At 39.9% G+C, this 23660-nt stretch overlaps 1 protein-coding gene across 2 annotated transcripts in view; it reads left to right on the top strand.

Moving 5' to 3' along the window:
- The window catches only part of FBLN5 (fibulin 5), a 43135-nt gene that overhangs the window by 17462 nt on the left and 2013 nt on the right, over positions 1-23660 (top strand). For both annotated transcript variants that reach the window (XM_079308353.1, XM_079308352.1), the window contains 6 exons: positions 13007-13129; positions 15728-15844; positions 16705-16824; positions 19559-19681; positions 20203-20329; positions 23174-23369. In XM_079308353.1, coding sequence (XP_079164479.1) covers positions 13007-13129; positions 15728-15844; positions 16705-16824; positions 19559-19681; positions 20203-20329; positions 23174-23369 — 806 coding nt within the window. The remainder of the gene's footprint in view (positions 1-13006; positions 13130-15727; positions 15845-16704; positions 16825-19558; positions 19682-20202; positions 20330-23173; positions 23370-23660) is intronic.

Here is a 23660-nt window from a genome sequence, read left to right as displayed (position 1 = left end):
AGAGAACTGGATTTAAGCTGCCTTAAGGACATGAGGCTTATGAGGGAATTGTACTGCTTGCTGCCTTCCACTGTCTAATGTGAGTGTGCAGAGAAGATGAGGCCAGATCCATCTCAGAAGTGCATGTGGACAGGAATGGGCAAAAGTTGCAACATGGGAAACTCTCATTAGCTATCAGGAGAAATGCTATCAGAGTGAAGGTGGTCAAACACTGAAACAGGTTCAAAAACTTTATAGCTAAATATTGTACCCTTGGAGAAATTCAAACCTTAACTGGAAAAGGTCCTGAGTAGCCTGACTGAATTGTCTCTGCTTTGAGTGGAGGCTGGGACCAGATGACTTACAGAAGTCAACTTCAGCATGCCTTGTGCCATGGCTCTGAAACTGCAGTGCCTGAAGTGCTGTAGCCTTTACTGCTTCCAGCCTTTAATATATTGAAGGCTCCCATAAAATGAAAGTAATATTCTCTTTGTCACAAAGACTGTGAGTTTTAGCACTGATTTTAGAGTGCTGTAAGATCTTTGAGTGGGGTGGGGTGCTTTTATATTTGTTTTGGAGGCTCTGTAGAGCTGACCAGTTAAGTGTGACTCAAAACTCACATCACAACCCCGTGGTCTGCAGTGAGAAGTCGTTTTCAAGAAGGGAGACCTTCAGATCTCTGCCCATGGCAGCAACTCCTACCAACTGCTCCAGGAGCTGTCATGATTGACTAAAGAGAGTGTTATGCTTGGCATTAAGGGCATCAGGGACCTTATCAGGGGAGAAAATTGTTTTTCATATTTCATCTGAGTTTCAAATGTGTCCATGTGTCAGCATGCTTTATAACAATCTCAAAAATGCCACAAAACCGAGGTAATTCTTGTACAAATGTTAGGACCTTTTGGGCTCTTTTATAAGCAAAGAATGGGTAGTGGAAGAAAGCCAGTGGAGAAGAAAAATATCTGCAAATACTGGCTTCCAGACTCAGACAGCTGTGTCCTCATTACTCTTAATAGCAAAGAGCTATGAATGTTGGGCAACATTCCCCTCTGAGTGTATACATAGCAAGCCATCTATTTATTTATTTCAGTGGTGGTGATCATTGGAAAATGCCTATAAGCCCTGCTCAAATAACTGGCTTTAACTCAGATTTGGCATCCACTGCTTTATAATGCTTGAACCACATTTTCTTGCAATGTTCCAAAAATTGCCGCCAGCCAACTGGGTTGCAAACCTTCCTGGATAAATGAAAACTGTGTGGATATGGGAGGTTTACTTTGTTCCAATTAGTGTGTGATGTGGATGTCTACTGGCAATTTTTCTGCTCTCCTTACTTTCACTTCATGGCTCCCTGGAAAAAGAAGTATTTAATCTCAGAAGGTGCTCTCTTTCTCTCTCTCTCTCTCATTCTCTCTCTCTCTCTCTCCATTCAGTTACCTTTAGGGCCTAAACTAAGACAGAAAATGTCAAGATTTGTGACATTCTGATACAGCAAGATCTCAAAGGAGATGTGCTGAGGTTTTAGAGGCAGAAAGTTGTGTTTTGTTTAGCCCCAAGGACTGCCAGTTTTGAGCAGGACCATGACAGGTTCTAGATGGTTGCAAAACTCCCAGACAGGACAGGATGTGAGGCTGAAACAGCAGCAAAGAATATTTCTAATAAAAGTTACCTAACATTTGCAGTCCTGTTTCCCACCTGCCAATCAATAAATCAGTTTAAATAAGAGCAGATCCTCTGTATTGATCATGGCATGAAACAGAAATATTGATCTCCAGATCTTGACTGAATTTTCTCTCCATGAAATTGAAGTTTCATTTCCCTGAGAAACAGAAAAAAAAATCCTACATTTCTGGTAATTGTTTCTATTTCACTCTATCAGCTTCCAGATACACATTCTGCAAGCCAGACTATTTTCCCTGGTTTAAATGGCTAGGTTGAGGGTATAAGGTATTAGCATCTTGGAGAAAGTCAAAGTGCCCATTGTATGTGTGTTAGACTCACAGCGTTTCAAGTGACATGAGGCAATCTACAGCCTTGCCACCTCTGGCTGGTGCCTCCTTGCATGCTTAAGCCAAGCAGCTTTGAATCCAGTCCTTAACTGAATGTGATGCTGGTGATTATGGCTGAAGCTTTTGTGAGAGATCAGTTAGTGACAAATCCCATATTACTGTTCCAGTTTTCCATGATAGAGACCCCTTGTTGTCTTTTTTCATATATATTGAAGAATTCAAGTTATCCTATGAGAGTGACTACAGCATTCATATTGAACTATCTCTCTGGGTATGTACATATTGCTCACCTAGAATCTCACTTGTATTTTCAGTTGTTTGCACAACACACTTGTTGCACATCCAAAGTGGCTGCAATTTAATGGAAGAAGCAGCCCATCCAATAAAAGTTTCTGTTATAACCTGCAGGTGGATATTTGTATCTCTATTTTCACTGTGGCTTTAACTTCTGGATCAATTTGGATCCATTTCTTCTGCTGCATTGAAAGTCGGACTGTTCTCTTCTTTACTAGTTATTGTGGTTTATTCACAGTCCCAGACCTCTCCAGCCTGCCAAAACACTTGGAAAAGGAGCTCTTAATGACTCAGTTAAAATGTACGGTCAAGAAGTTCACTTATTAGAGGAAATGTAAACTGACCACCAATTGGCTAAACCAGCTGGCTGGACTATTTGTGCTTGAGATTTCTCAAAGCTCCCCAGGGAACAAAAGTGGGAATAGCAGTTCTCTTCTCTTAGTTCTCTCATGTTCTGTACTCTAGCAGAAAAGTCTTTGAAAAAAAATTTTGGATGAGCAGCCATAGAAAACTGACGTGTTTAAAAGCTTTATAAATAATGCTTTAAGCATGTAATTTTTGATATATTTCTTCTTCTAGGGTCTTTTTTAACTAACCCATAGTATTGCAGAGAAAATATAAAATTCAGCCATAGAAAATTCACTTCATCACTATTAATTCTACTCCTCTTCTGTAAAATTTTATAGGTCTTTTCTAGAGATTCTTGCATGAGACTATTTCATATCATACAGCAAACTGATGACTGTAAGGAGCTTTATTTCTTATTTGTGAGTGTGCATTTCCTGGCTCTGACTGCACATTTTTTATTTCCATTGCAATAGAAAGTGATACTTAGATAACCTCCCAGCAGCTGGGAGTATTCTCAATAAAAGCTCACTGGCTCTTACCACCCTACCAGCAGATCAGAGTGTAGCATGTGGTCAAACAAAATAGGCAATTTTGAGAAACCACAATAACACTTCATTTATTCAGCTGAAAAATATATTTCCTGATGATGAAGATAAAACCATGCTGAGCAAAAACTTCTTCATACCTCCTAATTCAGCAGGTTCAGTGTCATCAGTGGAATGATAATGTGTCTACCTCACTTCAGCTGGGTACATGGGTCACTCTTGTTCTGCCATACTGCAGCTGTTTGGCATAGAGTAAGTGCAGCAGGGAAAGATTCCCAAATCACATGCACTGATAATGCATTTCATGAGATGTGCAAACCTGCAGTAGGAAATCATGAATCTAGAGAATACAGTTATGTTCCAGTCCATGGGGTTTCCATGTTGATGCAAAGCTCTTGGTTGAGATTAGTAACTTGTCTTATTTTTGATCCCAGAGTCAGCATGCTGATTGTGCATTTGTGTAAAAGCCCTCATGGGACACCAGGAATAGTTAACACAAGTGGCTACCATCTTGTACCAACAGGAAGCCCTGGGAATTGGTGGGAGTGAGGATCTGTGGTGATGTAGGTGATGCCAAGTGTTTGAATCACACATAGGTCTGTTCTGAGCAGAGGGGAGAGGCTGCTGGCCCTTTAGTCCCCTTGCTATGCACTTCTTTGCATGGCCATCCTGTAAATCTCAGCCACAAAAGTAGGACTAGAACTGTGTTCAAAGAGCAAAATCCTTCACAGTTTAGCTGTTGTTTTTCATCTTTGAGTAACGTGAAAAGTGTGCTTGCTAAGGAGAGGCTCAGATAGCTGGCAGGAGACCTAGAACCTGTGACACATGTTGAGCAATTTTCATACCAGGCAGAGGGAGCATAATTATGGATTCATGCCTAATACTTAGTATCCATTTCCAGACTGACCCTCTGTGTGAAAAAACACACTTTAATCCTTGTGTAGCCATCAGCCAATAACCTAATGCATATGGGATGCAGATAAAAAATTAATTCAGCAATCAATGGCCAGTCCTCAGACAGTGAAATATGCAATTAAACAGGTGCTTAGGGAGTTGATCTTGGATTGTGTCCAAGCTCAGCGTGGTCAGTTGTCCTTGGAAAAAACACTGACCCCACACAGCAGCAGTCTGAATTTGGCTTCGGTCTGCACTTTAGGAATGTGGCATTGTTATTTCTTCCCTTTTCTTATCAAATGTAATTATCTTGAGAAAAAAAAAAGTTTTGAGAAAACATGTGATTTCACTGAGTAAAAATCTACTACTGAGGAAATTATTTTTCAGTGGCCAAATAAGGAGTGGGGGAGAAGTTTGGGGAAAGTGCTCTGTTCCAAGTAATCTTGGAACTGATACCCATGTTACTGAGCTCGGATGTTTAGTCCTGGCCTGCAATTATGCCTATAAAATACAGACATCCAATCTTTGTATTATTTTAAAATGGAGCCCTGAGGGTTATAAATGACTGAGTGAGCTTTAGTGTTTGAGCAGACAGAGATTCTGGAATGAGCTCTCAGCTTTGAGCCTTTCTTCCAGAACATTGCATCTTAAGAGCCGAGCTCCTGGGGTTGTAACAGTAAAACAGTGGGACTAAAACACAGACAGAATAAAATAAAGATATAGGGCCCCAAAATCACCCACACCTCCTTGTAAAAGGGGCAAGAAGATTTTCCATGGCAAACGTTTTCCCATCTGCAAGACCTGTGCTCTCACAACTGTCAGATTAATCTTCAATATTATTGTGTTGAACCCCATGGTGCTAGTGGCTCTCAAATAATCATGATGACAAAAACACACTCACTTTTGTCAATGGCTGATCAAAAGAAGAAAACACAGCCATAGCTACTACTGTGACCCACAGAAATTTGTAGCACGATTATCAGAATTCATTACTTAAGAAAGGAAGTCATGCATGCTAAATATGTTCCAAAGAGAACAAAATGTAACAGTCCATCTGTGAAACTGCACACATTGCCAAAAGCATATTGTCTTGGAAATCTGCTGTCCACATTGGCTTCCCCCTTCATCACAGAGGCCAAGCAGTTTCACTTCTAATTGTCATAGTCTCCAAGAGCGTGGTTCTAGCTCAGAGATGATAAGCTCACATCCATTCCATTGTCAGCCAGCTGGGAAAGTGCTGCTGTGGAGGGAGTGGAATGGTCAGAGTGCCCTGAGCACAGACCAGGCCTGTGGAGGAATAAGCACAGTCACAGATCCCACCACTTTCAACACCAGTGGATGGACTGAAGGACAATAGCCTCCCTTGTTCCTGCTGGGGCAGGTGTAAATCATCTTCTTAACCTCCCTGGTTAACTGTGCATTTACTCTGTCATGTGGTATTTAATCACATGCTCATAAGTACCAAGATTGTTTTTTCCTCTAAAAGTAGCTTTTTATCAAGAAAATCTTTTCTGATCTCTAAGCTCTGATGGGCTCTGAAAAGTCTCTGAACTGATGAGTTGATCTTAAGGACTTTGTTCCCTTCTGTATTCTTTAATGCATAAAGTCCCATTTATGCACAAACCTTTTTTTTTTTTTTTTTCCTGGGCAGAAAAAAGGCAGTGTTCTTGCTTACAGTTTTTGAACCACACATTCCAGAGGGCAGGAGCTCCCAGTTCCTAAACACCATGGCTCCTTCTGTTTTCTGCTGGCTTCTTTCCCTGGCTATCCACCTCTTAAAGTTACTTGGATTGCTGAAAAATCTACAATTTCCTGTATGACCACATCCTCTAACCTGCAGTTTAGTCCTCTTGAGGCGCTTTTATTCAACAAATTGTCTGTGGTAATAACTTGTTGGTTTTTTTTTATTTGCTTCATCCTTCATAAAGAAGCAATCATGCTGAGTGTACTGAAAGGAAGGTGCTTGGCATGCCCAACATATTTAAGCTGATGACTTAACATCTCCTAGCACAAAAATGTTATTAACATTTTCTGTGTTGTTCACATATTTCTGAAGTTATGGAAAGCATTAGACGTACAATTTCTCTCACTAAAAATCAGTTTTATTGATTAAGGTACAAATTTTTATTAGAATGTATATGCATACTTTTAAATATTTGCAATGAAAAAATCATTTGGAAGAAGTTTGCAAATTTCTATCCCCATTTTCAGTATTCTCTGGCCCAGTTAGATTTCCTAATGGCCTAGGAAATTGAAAATGATGCAAGGCAAACAAAAAATCTCAGGTATGATGGTAATGGATATAGATAAAAAAACATAAATATTGAAAGGTGTTAAATTATTTAGTGAATACTTTAAGACACCGCTTTGACCACATAATCTGTATTTTTTGTGACCCAGGGCACAGAATCTTACCTATCAAATGGTGCTTTGAAGACAGTTTTTTTCTACAGCTTGTTTGAAAGAATAAATTTTGTTGAGTTATAAGGCCTTAAACTACAGGAACAATCTTTAGCATCCTAATTCTTCTCATATGTAATTTCACAGCAATACTCACAGTCCTATCTGTAAGGGTAAGAAGAGGTGTGAAAGCCAGATAATTCTTTTAATTTGCCATTGACTACATCAAAAATTCTCTTTCTGCTTCTGTAACTACTGGAAACTTTAAGGTTCCATGCACCATCTACCATGTGCTTTATGTTTTTCAGATGCTTAATCAGAAACACGAAAGCATGTGTCTTATTTTTATTTTGAATTTGTCTTCTAAACCTGAATAGTATCTCATGTCTTTTGCTTTAGCTTTAGTGACCATCTCCAGAGAAGAACATAGTTTCCATGAGGATGCTTACATATCACAGGCAAATATACCTTGAACCTTTTCTTAAACAGGTTACTAAATGGAGCATTATCTTGCTCTAAGATATTTTTTTTTTTTTGGCTTGGAATAACTCTTTGAAATCTTTTGGTATCTCTTTGAAAAATCAGTATTTGAAGTGTTGACACCAGAAACATATTTCAGTAATTATTGCACTAATGCAATGTACAGTGGTAAGAACAATTTCCCGATTCTATGTTCAATTTCCCGATTCAGTGTTCTCATGGTTATGCTTGTCTTTTCAGCAACATGATGTCAGGAAAAGCACATGTTCAAGTGATTATCTGTAACAACTCCAGAATTATTTTCTGGACCAACATTTTTTACTCTTGATATATGACTGTGCATTTATCTGTCTTGAAAACCACTTTCAAATGTGCCCACCATACCTAGCAAAATACTTTCATATAAGACCTCATTTGACATTTCAGTTCTTAGCTTCACCAGCTTGTGGTCCTCTGCGTTTTATCACAAATGTGGAAACCAGTGGACCAAAACCAGACCAAATTCCACATTTGTGATTCTCTCCTGAGATTACTGAACTCCTAGTCTCAGTCTCTTTGGTTTGGGAAGTACTGAATATGTCTGGTCTTAATTCAAGGGATTCAAGTGTTGGTTTTCTTTTTATGCTGTGATTTCTTGTAATATTATAGACATAAATAAGAGTGGTCTCAGCCCTACATTCTGGGTGGACATAAGTCAGTACAAAAAATATCTTCTGATAAGAATTAGACTCCCTGGTGAGATGTAGTGTTGTGCTGCAGTTTCACATCTAGGTTTCCTTTCAATATTAATATGTTGCCCCCTTTTTTTGTGTATGTATGACTTTTAAATTATTTCTTTTTTCTTTAATTTATGAGCTGTGAATTAAAAATTTCATTCATTATTCTATGATGTGGCTAAATTCTAAGGAGTCCACTAATATCCATTAATATTAGCTTTTACAGATAATAAAACACGAAGCCCATAATTTGCATGCTAAACACAATTAGTTCATGTATTTATTTTGACATTGTAAATGATGTCTGTCCAGTCCCCAGGCATCCTGCCATCCATTAAAAATACAATCTGCACCAATAAAAACAAAGCATCAGCACATCACATCCTACAAAAGGCAGGCAGCCAGCCAGTAATAAAAAAAACTTTCTCCACCCTTGCAATCCCCAAATGAAATCCCATTGCCCCAGTCACCTCACCTCTTGTCAAAATGTCAAGTAAAGACAACATCACACCCCAGAGCTGCTAAACTAAACCCCCACAGCCATAATTTTTTTTTTAAGGCAAACACACTGATCTAGGAGAGAGGGATGTGGTTAATTTTGGAGTGCTCAGGCTTCGTCTCTCACAGCACATGTATCCTTACAAACGGAAATGGAGATGCCATCTACTTATTCGCTCATTCTGTCAGTATCCCAGAGATTTTTAACACTCATGGCTTGGAGCCATGAGGCTCTGTTCTTTGTTGGTGGTATTTCTTAGGAGGCAGAGAGCAGTGGTCTGGATGGGCCATGTGGTTGCTCTCAGTACTCTTCTGGGAAGTAACAAACTGAATCGTTCCCACTTCAAGTCAGATTTTAATTTGTCCTGCCAGAACTTCTGCCTTTGGTATTAGCTATGGGAGCAGTAATGTGAATATAGCAACTGGAAAGATGGATAAGAGAAGTGAATACAACAACTGGAAGGATGGGTGAGAGAATATAGATGACCGTTAATTTAATAGCACACTGCAGGATCATCAAGAGCTGAAACAACTAGAGCCAGCTTTGGCCAAGCATTCCTTGGCAAGAAAAGCTTTGAACAGTGATCCATTTATCCTGTCTTGGTTTCTCTAGTGTGCTTACACAGTACTGAACTGCTCTCTCAAAGGAGTCACCCAGAATCACTAGACATTTGGGAAAATCTGAATTTGTTCAAAATTATTAGGTAGCCAACCTTTAACATCCTTGCTTTTTTCATATGTAATTTCACAGCAACACTCGCAGTCCTGTCTGTAAAGGTAAAAAGAGGTGTGAAAACCAGATAATTATTTTAATTTGTCATGTACTACATCAAAATTTCTTTTTCTGCTTCAGTAACTACTGGCATCTTTGAGGTTCCATGCCACATTAGGGTAGAAAGCAATATTCTGAGTACCATAGAATTTAGCTAAAAGAAACTTTGATGCTTCCGAGGTCCTTGAGTAGAACAAATAATGCTTTCAGAATGATGGTTAGTCTTTTATTTTACATCTCATGAGCCAATGTGGTCTGCATAAAATTTCTGAAAAAGTGGTATCTTGAAATGTTCATATAATAGGGGCAGGTTGGACATGAAAGACTACAAGACAGAAAGGTCTGTAACCTGCTCCCGCTTCTGTTTTGTTAAATGGTCACAGGCCTGTCCTTTAATTCCTTAATCTTGAATTTCCTCATTAAATCCAGGTACACTGGTACTTATTCCCAAGTGGGAAACTGCAGGGTTTTGTAGTCCAGTTTGATTTGTATTAGGATTGGAAGACATAAAATAAAAATAGACTCACTCTGAACAGGTTTTACACATAGGAGGGAAAGCACTGTCCTGAAGAGTTTTAGGTGCTAAACAGTGAGGGAGACTGGACTATGGCAGAGATAATGGATTTTTATTGATTTTCTAATCAATTTTTCAAATAGGAAGCAGGGTGATGGAAGATGAAAAGCAAGGAAGAGTTCCCAAAAGAAAAATTCTCAGTCCATGAGCTACAGTGTGGTCAGTGTATCTGTGCTGGCTCCTTGTCCTGCACAGTAACCACCAGGTATTTAGTCTGTCTTCACTGAGGACAGATCTAATTTGTATTTCCTTCCCAATCCACCTCATGGCAATTCTTTTTTGTTGCCACATACTAAGTCATCTAGCCAAAATCACATGAGGTATCCCTTAGCTATTATTAAAGACTAGACTTGTTGTTTGGATGCAGGTCAGATTTTCAAGGGATCTTGGTGATGAAAGATAGTGAAAGCAGGTTTTGTGTAATGAAAATCAACCTTTGATTATCAGTGTTGGGTGACAGCATCTGATGCTTTCATGGCACTGATGCTGAGATCATCAAACATCACAATCTGTTAACATCTTGAATGGAGGCCAGTGGGGTTTCTAGGGCTTCTTGCTATCATGCTCCCCTTTAATAACTCTTCTGCTCTCCAGCTGATTAGACTTTACTTTGGGGCTCAGGGGACAACTTACTGCAGTATTTCTGTCCATGGTGAAGACTGTGACAAAAGTTGTACTGTGTCAGACATGCTTTTCCAAACTTCAGAAAAATGCACCTCAGGGATTTCTTAGCCACGTGCTACCATTGCATTGAGTAGGTCCTACAGTTTTTTGTTCTCTGAATTTGTCTTATCTGCTTTGAACCTACTATTGAAAATAGTAAAATTTTCCCTGCCAAATGAATAGTTTTGGGTTTACCAGCCACATCTGCTCTCATTGTATGCTGCAGAGTGTAAATGGGCAGGGCAAGACACCCTATGCCTCCCAGGTCTGATCCTTCAAGAAGATACCTAGTGTCTGGCCAATTGTTGCACTAATAATTTTTTCAATGTGCAAATATCTGCTCTCACTTAGTGAGGCCATATAATATGGATAATCAGGGGCAGACAGCCTGGGATTATACTACCTGTTTCAACTGTGAAGGCTGCTTGCCAAAAATACTTTATTTGATTTTATTGGCTGGGTCATCAGAGTTTAATGGCACCTCATGGTAAGGGGCAATTTTAGAGAATGCCAGACATGGAATACAGAACTGAGTGTGTCCACTCAGGTCCAACCCAAAAGATTTACTGCTACCAGTAAAGCTGTTCATACCTGTTGGTTGCATAAATCTTCTTTAGTGAAGTCACCTAGATACTATTCAGTGCAAAATGTGAAGACTCGAGGTGCTCTGCACAGACAGCTTCGGAATCATCAGGTTTTCTGGCAGAAACTCCACAGGAGGCCTCCACTGTAAAAAAATGTTGCATTCAAATAGAAATATGCTTCCAATACCACCACAAAAGGTGAAGACTGGGAGTAAGCAAACAAATCTACTTGTTATAAAGCAAATGGAAGAGGATCAACATCTTACTTCTCTGGAGTGGAGCTCAAAATACTGCTACAAGGATGACTTGGGAGCAAAGCCAATCCCATTGCCACCCATTGCTTTAAGTGAAAGACCTTGTACCCCTGCAATAAAAATGCACCACAGAAGAGTGGAGGATCTGTCATCTTCAAACAGTCCTGCTACCATATGTGGCGAGACCATGGCCCTCACTTTGTTTTCACTTACCTATCAATATTACTGGAAGCAGGGAACATGGAAAATTAAAATCTCCTTTTTAATCTTAGTGCAGACTTTAAAAAAAGCAGAATTGGCCAGATCCCAAAGTACCACTCCTAAAACAATAAGCAGGCATAACAAATAGAAAGCTTTTCCATTTAGAAAACATTAATGTCATTGTTATTAAATTTATGGTTAGATAAAATCTCTGTTTAGATACTACCAATTATGTGTGATATGTTATGAAAGGAGGATCCAGATTTTTTAGCCCAATTGCAGAAGCAATAGCTGAACTGAACAACATATTTATGGACCTATATAGTCTAGACTTGTTATCTTACCCTTTTCCCACTTCCCCCACCATTTTGCCAACCTTCATCTGGCCAACAAATACATGGGAACCAATTTCTGACAGAGTTAATTACCTCTAATTGTGCCCCTCTTGTTATCTTACCAGCTTTGACTCACCATAAATTGCTCCGCTACAGATGTTGGCAAGATAAGAACTCTAGAATCTCTCCATATATATAATATGTAGGTATTTATTTATATATCTGAGCATGTTAGATATACTGCTGTGGTAGACTGGATCAGTTATTTCATGACTGCTAGGATTGTACAGCTGACTGGCTGTGCTTGCTGCCTTGGGGGCAGATACAGAGATATAATTCCTGCCCTCTGCTGCCTGCTCCTGCCCAGGGCATTGGTGAGATACCTGTCATGACCTAACAGAGTCTTGGTTAATAAGAATCACGGGAGGATCAAGGGAGTAGCATTGCTAGGATGACATAGTGCTTCAGCAAAGGCCAGTGCATAGTATGCTGGAATAAAAAATAGTTTATGTATCAATAAATAAAACGTAGAAATTTAGGTTGGCTGGAAAAATGACTCAATTTATCTTTTGGTATTTCCATTTCTGACATCTAGAGGCAAACCCAATGCCTGAAACATCAGGCAAGATATTGAGCAAGGCGTGATTCAAAATGAACTTCTGACTCGAAAGGCATTTTTAATCAGTTAGGTTCCAGAGTCCTGTCTTATATAAATGTAGGAATGCTATTCACCTCCTTTGCAAAAAAACAAACAAAAAAACCCATCAAACCAAAAAACCCCCCAAAAAACAAAACAAAAAAAAAACCCCAAGCCCCCAACAAAAACACCCTAAGGAGTTGTAATAAAAAAACTCTAATACATTAAATCAAATAAACATGGGAGGTGGGGGTGGGAAATTAAAAGAAAATAGTATTATTGTCAGGAAATTGATTCCAGGGAAGTATACATTTTTTGGTCAGGTAAAGGTTGTTTGTTGGTTGAACTTTCTGTCAAAAAAATTACAGTGAGATGGTTTGCATTGGTAGGGGTAGGAATTTTTTAATGTCTCTGAGTTGTGTTTGTACATCTCTCAAACTCCCCTTTATCTTTTACTTTTCAGTGGGGTTGCACAACCCTTTCAGCAGCCTCTCCCTAGGACTGAACACTGCCCTGTAGCATGCAAATTCCAGCTCAGTGACATAGCAAATGTGGAAGTAACAAAAGGTTTAAGATGAAAGACTTCCCTTGAGGAGAAAACCTGAAACACTGGGTCACCTGCAAAACTGAGAGATTTGATATGCATCCTCAGTTCTCACTGCACTCAGACATTTATTATTGTGAATTTTCCTTCAGGCTGTGGTTATTCTCTGTTCTCCAAACTCTGATTCTGTGCACAGAGGCAGTGTACACACTGAACAGTATGTAAAATATTTTGCTGTTGCTATTTCTAACATTTTCCATCTGTATTTCTGTGTTGCAGATATAGATGAATGCGCTTCAGATTCTCACCAGTGTAACCCCACCCAGATCTGCATAAATACTGAGGGGGGCTATACCTGTTCCTGCACTGAAGGCTACTGGCTGTTAGAAGGCCAGTGTTTAGGTAAAATCCTCATGTGATATATGGTATCTGATTATCTGTGAATGTGTGGCTCCCTGAAATAATGTCACTAAGAACTTTGGTCAAGTACACGGTTAAACCTTCTGCTATGTGGAAACTGTCTTTTGTCTCTGTAAGAGCCAAAGAGATGTTTGGCAGAGAGATTCCTCATGGGACAAAACTGTAGATGTAAATGCCATAGGACTAGCATCATAAAATAGTGTAAAACTGGGCTTTTCATATTCCCATTCTGAAGGACTCCCTTTCACATAAGACCAATAGCAAGCATGTGTGCATTAAGATTTTTGCCCAAACAGACCGGTGCTTTCCTTACTGTAACAGTGTGGACCTGAAGGGATCTGTATTTGGTACCAAGAAATAGGTCCAACAGTAAATCCTTAGTCAACTAATCCTTTTGTTTGGGGGTGAGAATCTCCTCTCCTCCAGCCATTTCCCCTCACTTAACATGCTCATGGGATGATGATGTTGAAGTTAATTTTAGGTACACAAGTAGGACCTAGGAATCATCATACAACTTTTTTAAAGAAAACTTGCCCATTATTAGTTTTTTCCCTGCAGTGCAGGCTGTTTGGTGCCAGCTCTGCAGAACTGGACCATCCTGTCACACCTCCACTGGAAGGAGAATGGGCTTTCCCTGCCCATTCCTCCCTGGACCATCTCCAGTTACTTTCCAGCTTTCTCCTCCCAAGTACCAATTCAGTGAAGGACTCATTCATGGCTGCTTTCCTGACTGCTGCAAACAGCTGCTGTGTAATTCACCTGGCAGGCATCAGGCTGAGTCCTGTCCAAGCTGGGGTCTGTGCAGCCAGAGCCACTTCAGGGAGCCACTGTCTTGTAGTTCCCCTGGGATAAGAAGTCTCCAAGGCTCCTGCTCCTTAATCTATGATAAATCAACTTCTCTTGGGAATAAGGGCTTGTGCTGGGCAGTGTACAGGCATATTTGATAGGGTGGGGATGAAGGAGGGAAGGAAGGCAGATTCTGCTCTGCATCACCTGTTCTGTTACCCATTTACTTCTCCCAGTTACAGGCCAAAGAAAGGGGTGTGTGCAGCATTCAGGATTTGGACATAGATCTAAAATACTCTTCTGCTTGATGGTTATAGCAGAGAACTGAAATGGCTGAATTGATGAATTGATTTGAGTACCTGATTATGCTATTTAAAATAGGGAATAAAATCCCAGTATTGCCCTATTTAAGTAATCAATTGCAAGGCAATGTGAAAAAGGAAAAGCAAATTGTGTTTAGAATTGCTATATTTTCCCTAAATTTCAAAGTATCAGTTTTCCATACTTTGTACTGGCTTTGGAGAAGTGATTTTTGCTGCCATAAAGCAGTAAAGGAATATTTACTGTAATCAGAGGGCCAAGCTGAGGGTTAGAAACAGATTTTTTTGGTGCACTGTTAGTAGTGCAGTGGAATTCAGTGAAATTACCAATTAGTGTTAGTAAATCACTGTTACAAAACCTGCACTTCTAGCTGTTGCAATTATTTTGTAAAGTTTACACGAGGAGCCAGTGCAGCAGTGTCCCCATGACCTACTCACAAGAATCAGCCCTGTAGAAGTCCTTATCCTCCAAATCTAGCACTCTTCAGATAACAGTCCTGCAAAAGACAAAGCATATACTTAATGTAATGCATTGTGTTAATGCAATGAGGAATTAATTTACTTAAAACCTGTGTTATTTTTGCAGGATTTGGTGAAGCCTGCTGCTGGTGTACTCACCACCACTGGCTTGGCCTTTAGGCTATCTTGCTGGCTGAATATATTTTACTGGGTTTCTATTGCATAAAGTTAGCTTCAAAGCTTTAAAGCACCCATTTTTTAAAATCTCCATAAATAAAAGCCAGTTGATACCAAAAGAAATGTTAAGGCTTTGAGAGGACAACTATTCCAGGTGTTTCATTTTAAGTTTTAGTTCTAAGGCAAAAATCTTTAAGCACTTACCATCTTATATATCTTATGTAGTATTTTCTTGTGCGCATACCATGCATTGCTAATGCTGCAATTCAGCCCAAACTGCTATTTTGGCATTAAATTAACTGTTTATACAGTCTGTAATTTGTCAGTTAAAATTACTATAAAAAGAGAATGTGACTATCTGGAAAAAAAATCTTTCACAAATATCCTCACTCACTAAGAAAAGAAGCCTGTAGTAACAAACACTGCTACTCCAGTGAGCAGCTTTGGTATATGTGGAGGCAAAGAAGGTTTCTATTTTGATTCTGCCAAAATTTCGCTGCAGTGTTGGCTGTGGTTGTGCTGGCAGCCTGTGCATCCAGGTATCTTTTGAGGGAACTGCTTAAAAGAGCAAACTAGGCTGCCTGATTTAAACTGAAGACTACAACATCAGACATGCTGTGAATGTCAGATGTGGATAAAACCACATTACCACATTCTACTGGGGAGAAGTATATTTTACTATAACTCCCTGTCTGAAGGCCTGGAAGTTTGGCTGTCAGGTCCATGAGCAGTGTGCTGGGTTATTTCTGTGTTATCAGTACTGTTGGCTCGGTGTGCTGGCTGCTTTGTATCTGATGTGGAAATGCAGACCCCTCTATTTCCATCCTCCCTGCCACAGATATAGACGAGTGTCGCTATGGGTACTGCCAGCAGCTGTGTGCCAACGTGCCCGGCTCCTACTCCTGCACGTGCAACCCCGGCTTCACCCTTAACGACGACGGCAGATCGTGCCAAGGTGCGTGCACGGCGAAACACGGCTCAAACCTCAAACCCTTCCAACTTGGTTCTTAGAACACAAGTAACCTTTCCAGCATGGCTTTTGGAAATGTTCACAGGTTTGTCAGGCAGGTAGTTCTGTCGTTTCACAGTTCCTCTGAGAGGTGCAGCATGACTGGTGTATCAGCAGAAATATGCACAGAGGCCTAAGCCTCAATTCAGTGGAATTACCAAATTAAAATCTGAGGTTGTGTGACCCAGCTGAGACAAGAAACCTTTGTCAGATCAGTAAATCAGAGTCTAAGCATTAGACCACCTTTTGCTGTGATGTGCTACCTCAAAGTCAATACAACCTCTTCACAGTCTCCCTAGCAAAGCAGGGAGCATCTTCCCACATGCTGTGGGACAAGGTCTTTGCTAATGATGCCCAGAAGTTGTTAATGTCCTACAAGGAAAAAAATATTGATTCTGCCTCAGCCTGAGGTTTCCATAAGGACCCCTCATCACTGTCTTACCTTTCTCAGGAAAGTCCTGCTGCATTTTTTCTTAGGTCTGTTATGGCAATGTTGGATTTTCAAATTACAGGATAAGGAGAGAAACATTTGCAATAAAAATGTCATGCCCATCTTCCATGTTATTTTTTTAATTGAAGACATTCCCAAAATGCTTCATTTCCATACATGTTGTGTTTCCAGCACGCTATTCCCAGGCATCAGCCTGAACCCAAATAAACAACACTGACTTGTTACATTTTTTCAGAACAAATCATTCTGACTGTGTAGCTAATCTCTTTAAAATGCTCTGCATTAAAAAAAAAAAAAAAACGAAAATGGAGTTTGGGGAGAAGTCACTGATGGATTTGGCATTGGTTTCCCATAGATGTGAATGAATGTACAAGTGAAAACCCTTGCACTCAGACCTGCGTCAACACCTACGGCTCTTTTCTGTGCCGCTGTGAACCTGGCTATGAACTGGAAGCTGATGGAGTTAACTGCAGTGGTAAATGTTTTATCTACTGTTTGGGTTTCTTTAATTCTATTATGTTTACTTTTTCAAAGGTATTGTTTTGTAAATAGTTTTTTAAAAGTTTTTTGCCTTGGTCCGTGGTAGCATCAGGATAGCTGCAACTCATATGATCTTCTTTCCAGCCAAAGCACTCAGCAAATACCTAGAAAAGCTCAGTGGAGGAGGGCCATAAATTGTTTTAAAGAAATAAGTTATATATTCAAAAGCTCCAAGGTAACAGCAAAACATAGGAAAGCACTTTGTAATGCTGAACAGGAAGCTTTATTAGAGCAAGTAGAGATAGTCCTAGAACATTCTTCCATGATTAAAGAAATACTTAATATAAAGCACTTTTCCATTTCTCTGTTGAATATATGTATTTCTCTTGCTCTTAACGACTGCTCACTTTTGCCTGAAATTTTCCCTGATTTCCCCTGTATGGATCTGGCTTCACTTTAGAAACAATATATGATTTCTTAGTACAGTTATTGCTGACCTGTTCAGCACATAGCAGAATAAATTGTGCTTTTGTCACTGTAATTTTTTCTCACCGGTTTTTATTTTATTATTTTCTTTTAATTGAAGACAAAACTTACTTCTTTGCTTATTGTTCCATTAGCCTGATAAAATTAGGGAATTCAGCCAATACTTCTTGGAAGGAAAAATGCACTGGAAAATACTTGAGTTTTAATTTACAGTAAACAGATGTAACATGCTGTTTCTGAGAGAGAAGATGTGAGATGCAGTGTACATGATTAGTGTTTCCTGAGATACTTTTCCTTCAAATCTCCTTATTATAAGGGAAGGAACAAATATTAAATATCCAAAGTGTCTTAAGAATTAAACATTTAGATTGAGATACCTAACTTAGTGTTCTGCTTTCTGATGGATTTTCTTTTTCTAAGTTGGACTCCTGAAGTTTTTTTATGTGTTCACCTCCTGAGCTACCTGGGGATCTGAACCAGATAAGTTCATTGCAATGAGTAATAACAGGATGCTTGAGCCTCATCCATGTCTGTGAGCTAAGCCAGCAAAAGGGTTTTTCCATCATCAGATACAGAGCAGAAAATCTTTTCCTGACAATTTTGTGTAAGAAAATGTTTGACAAAGCAGGTCAAGTTTCTCTGGATGAGCTGCTTCCCAGCAATCACTGAGGCTTGCAGAGGGAATGCCTGGTTTGGAGGACACTCTCATGAGACATCCAGGATTCAGATTTACTTCAACAGGAGCAGGGTTAGTCCATGGCCTAGAAGCCAACTTACCTTGAACCTGGGAGGCATTCTTGCCCCAATTCAAGGAGAGAGGCAGACATTTCAACCTGGCTTCCCCAATATCGTTATTTTCTAATCACGCTGGTCTTCCAAGTGCATTAAATGTGCTCTGAAATGACAACCATCCTGTTGTCTGCACATACTCAGCAGAATGCCAGGAGTGTTTAGGAGCACTGTGGGCTCAACAGCAGAAATGTAGGACCCTTGGGGCTCTAAGTCCCTCAGCACCTGACAGCAGCCAAGCACCAGCTATACAAATCCAGTACGCTGGAGGTCTTGGCCAGCATGCCAGAAGGTGGCTGATATCTCAGTCACTTTATGGAGTCAGCCCTCAGTCCATGTATTTAAAAGAAGGTGTTTATTTCAGTGAACTCACAGGGGAAACTCACACAGTAACAGGACTATGTAGGTGTAGAGTTCCTTTCATCTCCCTTTTAATAATCTGATTTCAGCCCTAAAACTACTTGGATATATTTGGACTTCAAATACTTTCCAATCCATCTGCACAAAACACCAGAAGTGGATAAATGGACTGAGCCCAATTTAGAAGAAAGGGAAATTCAGTCTGAAGAGTAAAAGTGATTTGCCTGGGAGAGTCAACATGTCAGAGCTGGGAATAAGAACTTGGGAGTTCCTGGCTGGGGCTCTGGCCTTTGTTTCTTTCTTCCCCTGAACAGGGAAATAAGGAAATGATTAGTGGCAGCCTCCCTGGGCCGTGTGCCGTTGCATGTGTTCTCCCCTCAGTCAGCCATGTCTCCATGGGCAGCTCTCAAGTTCGTCTTTCTCACTCAAGCACAGTTCTGCAGAACACAATGACTGGTCAATTCATGAGTGTAAGGGGTAAAAAGCACAGTTTCTGCTTTCAGTCAGGTATTTGACAGACAGCCTAACTTCCTGGGTATCTGGGAGAGGTCTGGGCCTTCCAGTATGCCTGACCCAGGCTGGTTGTTGTCTTGCTGGAATGAGTTGGAAGTAACTGACTGGAGGCTAAGAAACATAAAACAGACAGGGCTGGCTGCAGGAGTTCTGCTGGAACCCATGTGGCCCTGGGAAAGTGAAGCTTGCTCTCCAAAATAAAAGGAAAAGAAAAAAAAAGAGAAAGCTACTGCCAAGTCTTTGCTTTTAAATTACAGTTGCAGCTTTGTTGTCTGAATATATCTCTGACGTAAAACAGAAATGAAAACATGGCCAACTGGTGACAGGTATTAGAAAAGAAAAATAAATAAATAAAAGCCATACATTGTGTTCTGCAGCAGCTTTCGTTTCCTTAGGAAAAGAGTGTTTCATGAGGAACTTGTTGTATAGCATTTTGTCAGGTTGCTGCAGAGCCCTAGGGAGCTGGAGAGTGCCAGCCTCCAGCTGAGGTAATGGGCAAGTAGTCTGGATGGCCACCTGCCTGCAGGACTGCTCTTTTGACAGCAGAGCCAAAGACACTAAACTTTGTTTTGCCCCTGCAGACATGGATGAATGCAGCTTCTCAGAGTTCCTCTGCCAGCACGAGTGTGTGAACGGGCCTGGTTCTTACTACTGCACCTGTCCCTCAGGATACAACCTGCTTGATGACAGTAGAAGCTGCCAAGGTAACATTCCTGCACTGATTAAAGCCCCCAGGGACCAGAAAATGGATCCTGTGTCTAGAAAGAGGTTTTCAAGAATTGGGATGCTTGGTCTTGCCATTGCACTCATAGGGACCAATTATGCAGTTCTGGTTAGAATGTCATCACGTGAATATTCCTGATGAGGTCAATTGTTGTGTTCTTTTAAGTAAGACTTTATTGGCCAGGAAACAGCTACACAGGAAAGACCTCAAATGCTCTCCCTTCTGCTGCACATCTCTACTTTTCCCATTCTCTAAAGCGCAGAGTTTGAGCAGCCAATTCCTTTCCATTTTTTTTCCCAGCATTTAGCATGTGGGAGCACACTAGTAAGCAGAAATGAATGGAGTTAAAACTGATCTTAAAAGTTATAAAAAGCCCACCTCTCACAGTGCAAGAGTTTTATGAATATTGGGGTAATTCTTTAAGATGGAAACTAGTTTTTAGGAATTATATCTTGTACATATTTCCCACCTTTAGCCATTCTCTCATTCCTTGTGTTTTAGATATCAATGAATGTGAAATAAGAAACTTCACCTGCACTTCACAGCAAACATGTTTCAATATCCCAGGAGAATATAAATGTTTAGACCCAGTACGATGCGAGGAGCCTTATCTCCAGATTAATGAGAAGTGAGTAACATACCCACAGCCACAAAAGCAAATTCTATCTGTGAGTTGTAAAGTAAACAAAATCCATAGTAAACCAAATAAGCTGCAGTTTTACACCACAGCCATGAAATCTGTCTAAATAGCTATACATACATGCTATTGCTACCTTTACCATTGGTAAGCTTTATAAAAATAATAAATTGCAATTCCTTGCCAGGTCACCAGGGATATGATATTATATGATATGACTCATATGATATACTCAGATGTATGTGAAGTTAGACTGGAAGAATAGCTATCAGTTAGTTGAGAAAGCAGCAAGGCTTGTAATGTAATAAAAGACATTTACTTACATTACTGACTTCATACATGCTCAGATGCAGCCTGTTTATTATAGGAGTATTTCCTGCAAATGGCAACTAGTTTATGCCTGGGAAGTACTTTAAAATATTAGAGGACAGTTAGAGCAGGATAAAAATTGTTTCTTATTGCTTAAAGGTTAAAAATTCTAAATAGTTCAGAGACTGATCCACCTTACCCAGAAATTGGGTATGTCTGGATGGGGCTGTTAGTACTGCCTGTGTCAACTGGGAATCATTTGAGCAAGCAAGCAATAAACCCTACATTTCTAAAAATAGCCTGTTTCTTTTACATTTTCATTTGTATTTGCTGGGACTCAAAATATTTCAGTTCCAGACAGATGTTAGTATACTGTAGTCCACATTATTTTACCCACAGTGTTTGCACTAAACCAAATAACCTGGAATTGCTTGGTGACCTAATAAAATATTTTCTAGAAAGGCAAGATATTAATAATTAGCTTATTTCCTTTAGAATTTATTAATGCTTATTTAATTTATTTAATTTATTTAATGCTTTCTGAACTAGAGCAGCTGAAGAGTGGACACATAGTGTTTGTCTAGTTTTGGGTTTTCCTACCTTGGTGATAGAGTCTTAAACTGGAATTTGAAATAACTGAATCCTCTGTATCTAAATTCCCCAGAGCCCAACTACAAAGTCCTTGCAGAGCAGCTTGCACCAGAACTTGATTTCTGAGCTTTGTGTTTGGTGGTTTTGGCTCATGTCTAGATAGGATTGCAATTAATATGTGACATATGTCTAGAAGTGGTCAGTATAAAAGCCAAGTGAATTCATTGCATCTGTGTTTTCTGTGGAAGGAATTGGGTGATTGTAATGCCAGGAGCCTCTTAATGGGGAACATGCCAGATGCACTGTCTGAAATTGATGTCAGTAGTGGAGGTTATAGAAAAAATTGTCAAAAAGACCCTGGCCCAGTCAATTCTCACAACATGGCTTTTATAAAAGGATATCCTGCCTTACAACTTTCTTAGAGTTCTCTGAAGAAATCAGCAGGGTGTGACTAGGGCACATGGACTGATGCAGAGTCTTCTGGAAAGACCCTCACATAGTTATTATGGAAATTAAGCAGAGAAGTAGCATAGAAGTAAGTAACAGAGAAAGTCCCTGGAAGAGTAAAAGGCTGAAAGATAAAAACAGGGGATAGTATTAAATTGTCATCTTTCCCACTGATGGTCTGAGCTGGACCTACTTGGTCTATCATAAGCAACCTGGGAGAAAACAAAACTGAGAGATGGACAAAGTCTCCAACAGTATCTGAAGCCAGTGGATAAAAGAATGTATAAAAAATTATTGCAGAATAAGCCTCAATGACTGTGCAATAAAAATGGCAGATGAAATTCAGTGAAGATGAATTTCAGGTAAAAAAAAATTCCCAAATTAAATAAGGACCACGGATTTGATCATAATCCATGCAAGTGGAGATTGGAGGGTTCTAGTTCATGATCTGCAGTACTCACTAGAGCTCAGAGAAACAATCTGAATTTCAAGTGTTAATAGGTAGAGAATATCCTTGGAGAACATGCTGTTGTGTACCACATCTTTAAGACTGTGCAGTTCCTTCCCCTGCTGATAAAAGAAATATAACTGGATAAATGTTCATAAGAAGCAATGAGGATGATCAAAAGTATGGAGTAGCTTCCTTGTGAAGAACAGTCAAGTTAGACAAGTCAGCCAAAAACTGGGTCAAATATGAAGCCCTGAGTTGGATGAGGAGGATGAGAAGGGATTGACAGGCTGCACTCCTTTCAGTAGAATACCTGGGAGCATCAGACAAAGTCAGAAAGAGAGATGCAAAGAGAGATGAAGAGAGCTGTGGAGCTCCTGGCCTCAGGAGGCTGTGGATGCCAAAGATTCATGTGGGAAGCTGGAAAAACTGATGGATAAGAAATGCATTAATAGCTGACAAATACAAAGAAATAATTTTTCTTTCAAGGAAACCCTGAGTCACAAACAATTGAAGACTGTTGGTGGAAGTGCTGTATGCTTGGCTTGCTGTCCTCTTCTTCCTTAAGGCTCTGCATTTGATGTTAGAGCTTTGGTTTGATCCAGGATGTCTACTGTGTGTTTTCCTGTAGTATACAAAATCTGGTGAAACAAAATCACTACCATTTATGTAGTACTATCAGTGAAATTATCTAATAGTAATTTGGATACAGTTCAGTTTAAATTACTCTCAGAACAAACATATACCTAGTATTCTACACTTGCAAGACTGCTTCAAAGAAAGTTCATATTTTTGAGTGATCTAAGGAGAATGCCAAGGTATTTTGGCTGAGAAGACAAGAAAAAGGAGGCAGGATATAGGCCAGAATAGCAACACAGAGAATGCTAAAAGTGAGAAAATGCATTAAAGGTTTCATTGATTCTTCAAGCTGGTCAACAACATCATTTGTCTATTTATTTATGCACCTATATTAGCATATAAAGAATCAGATATTACAGCAGTTTGTTAGCCCTGATGACAATTCTATCTCTGACAATCAGCCGCTGCATGTGTCCAGCCGAAAACCCCGGGTGCAGAGATCAGCCCTTCACCATCCTGTACAGAGTGATGGACATGGTGTCTGGGAGGTCTGTGCCTTCAGACATCTTTCAGATGCAAGCAACAACTCGCTACCCTGGAGCCTATTACATCTTCCAAATCAAATCAGGGAACGAGGGCAGGGAATTCTACATGCGGGTAAGTCCAGTGCTCACTGGGGGAGAATGTGAATATCTGGTTAGCTGAATGTCCTGATAGCACAACTGAGCTTTTCATGACCATCACTTAAACCTTCATTATGAGGCATTTTTTTACACACAGACATGCAGAGCAGTGTGCTGACCTGCAGGAACTGCTGGATCTCTCAGGAGAGTAACCTACCCAAAGCAAACATGCTTTTCCTATGAGACAGTAGGTTTAGGAAAGCCCAGAGCTGTACCCGTGTCTAAGAATAGCTCAGGGCTCCCAAGCTCAAGAGAAACTATTGTG

This window comes from Erithacus rubecula, assembly GCF_903797595.1.
Source record: "Erithacus rubecula genome assembly, chromosome: 6".
Classification (NCBI taxonomy): Eukaryota; Metazoa; Chordata; class Aves; order Passeriformes; family Muscicapidae; genus Erithacus; species Erithacus rubecula.
The sequence above is the reverse complement of the archived record's forward strand: the minus strand, read 5'-3'. Positions and strand labels throughout refer to the sequence as shown.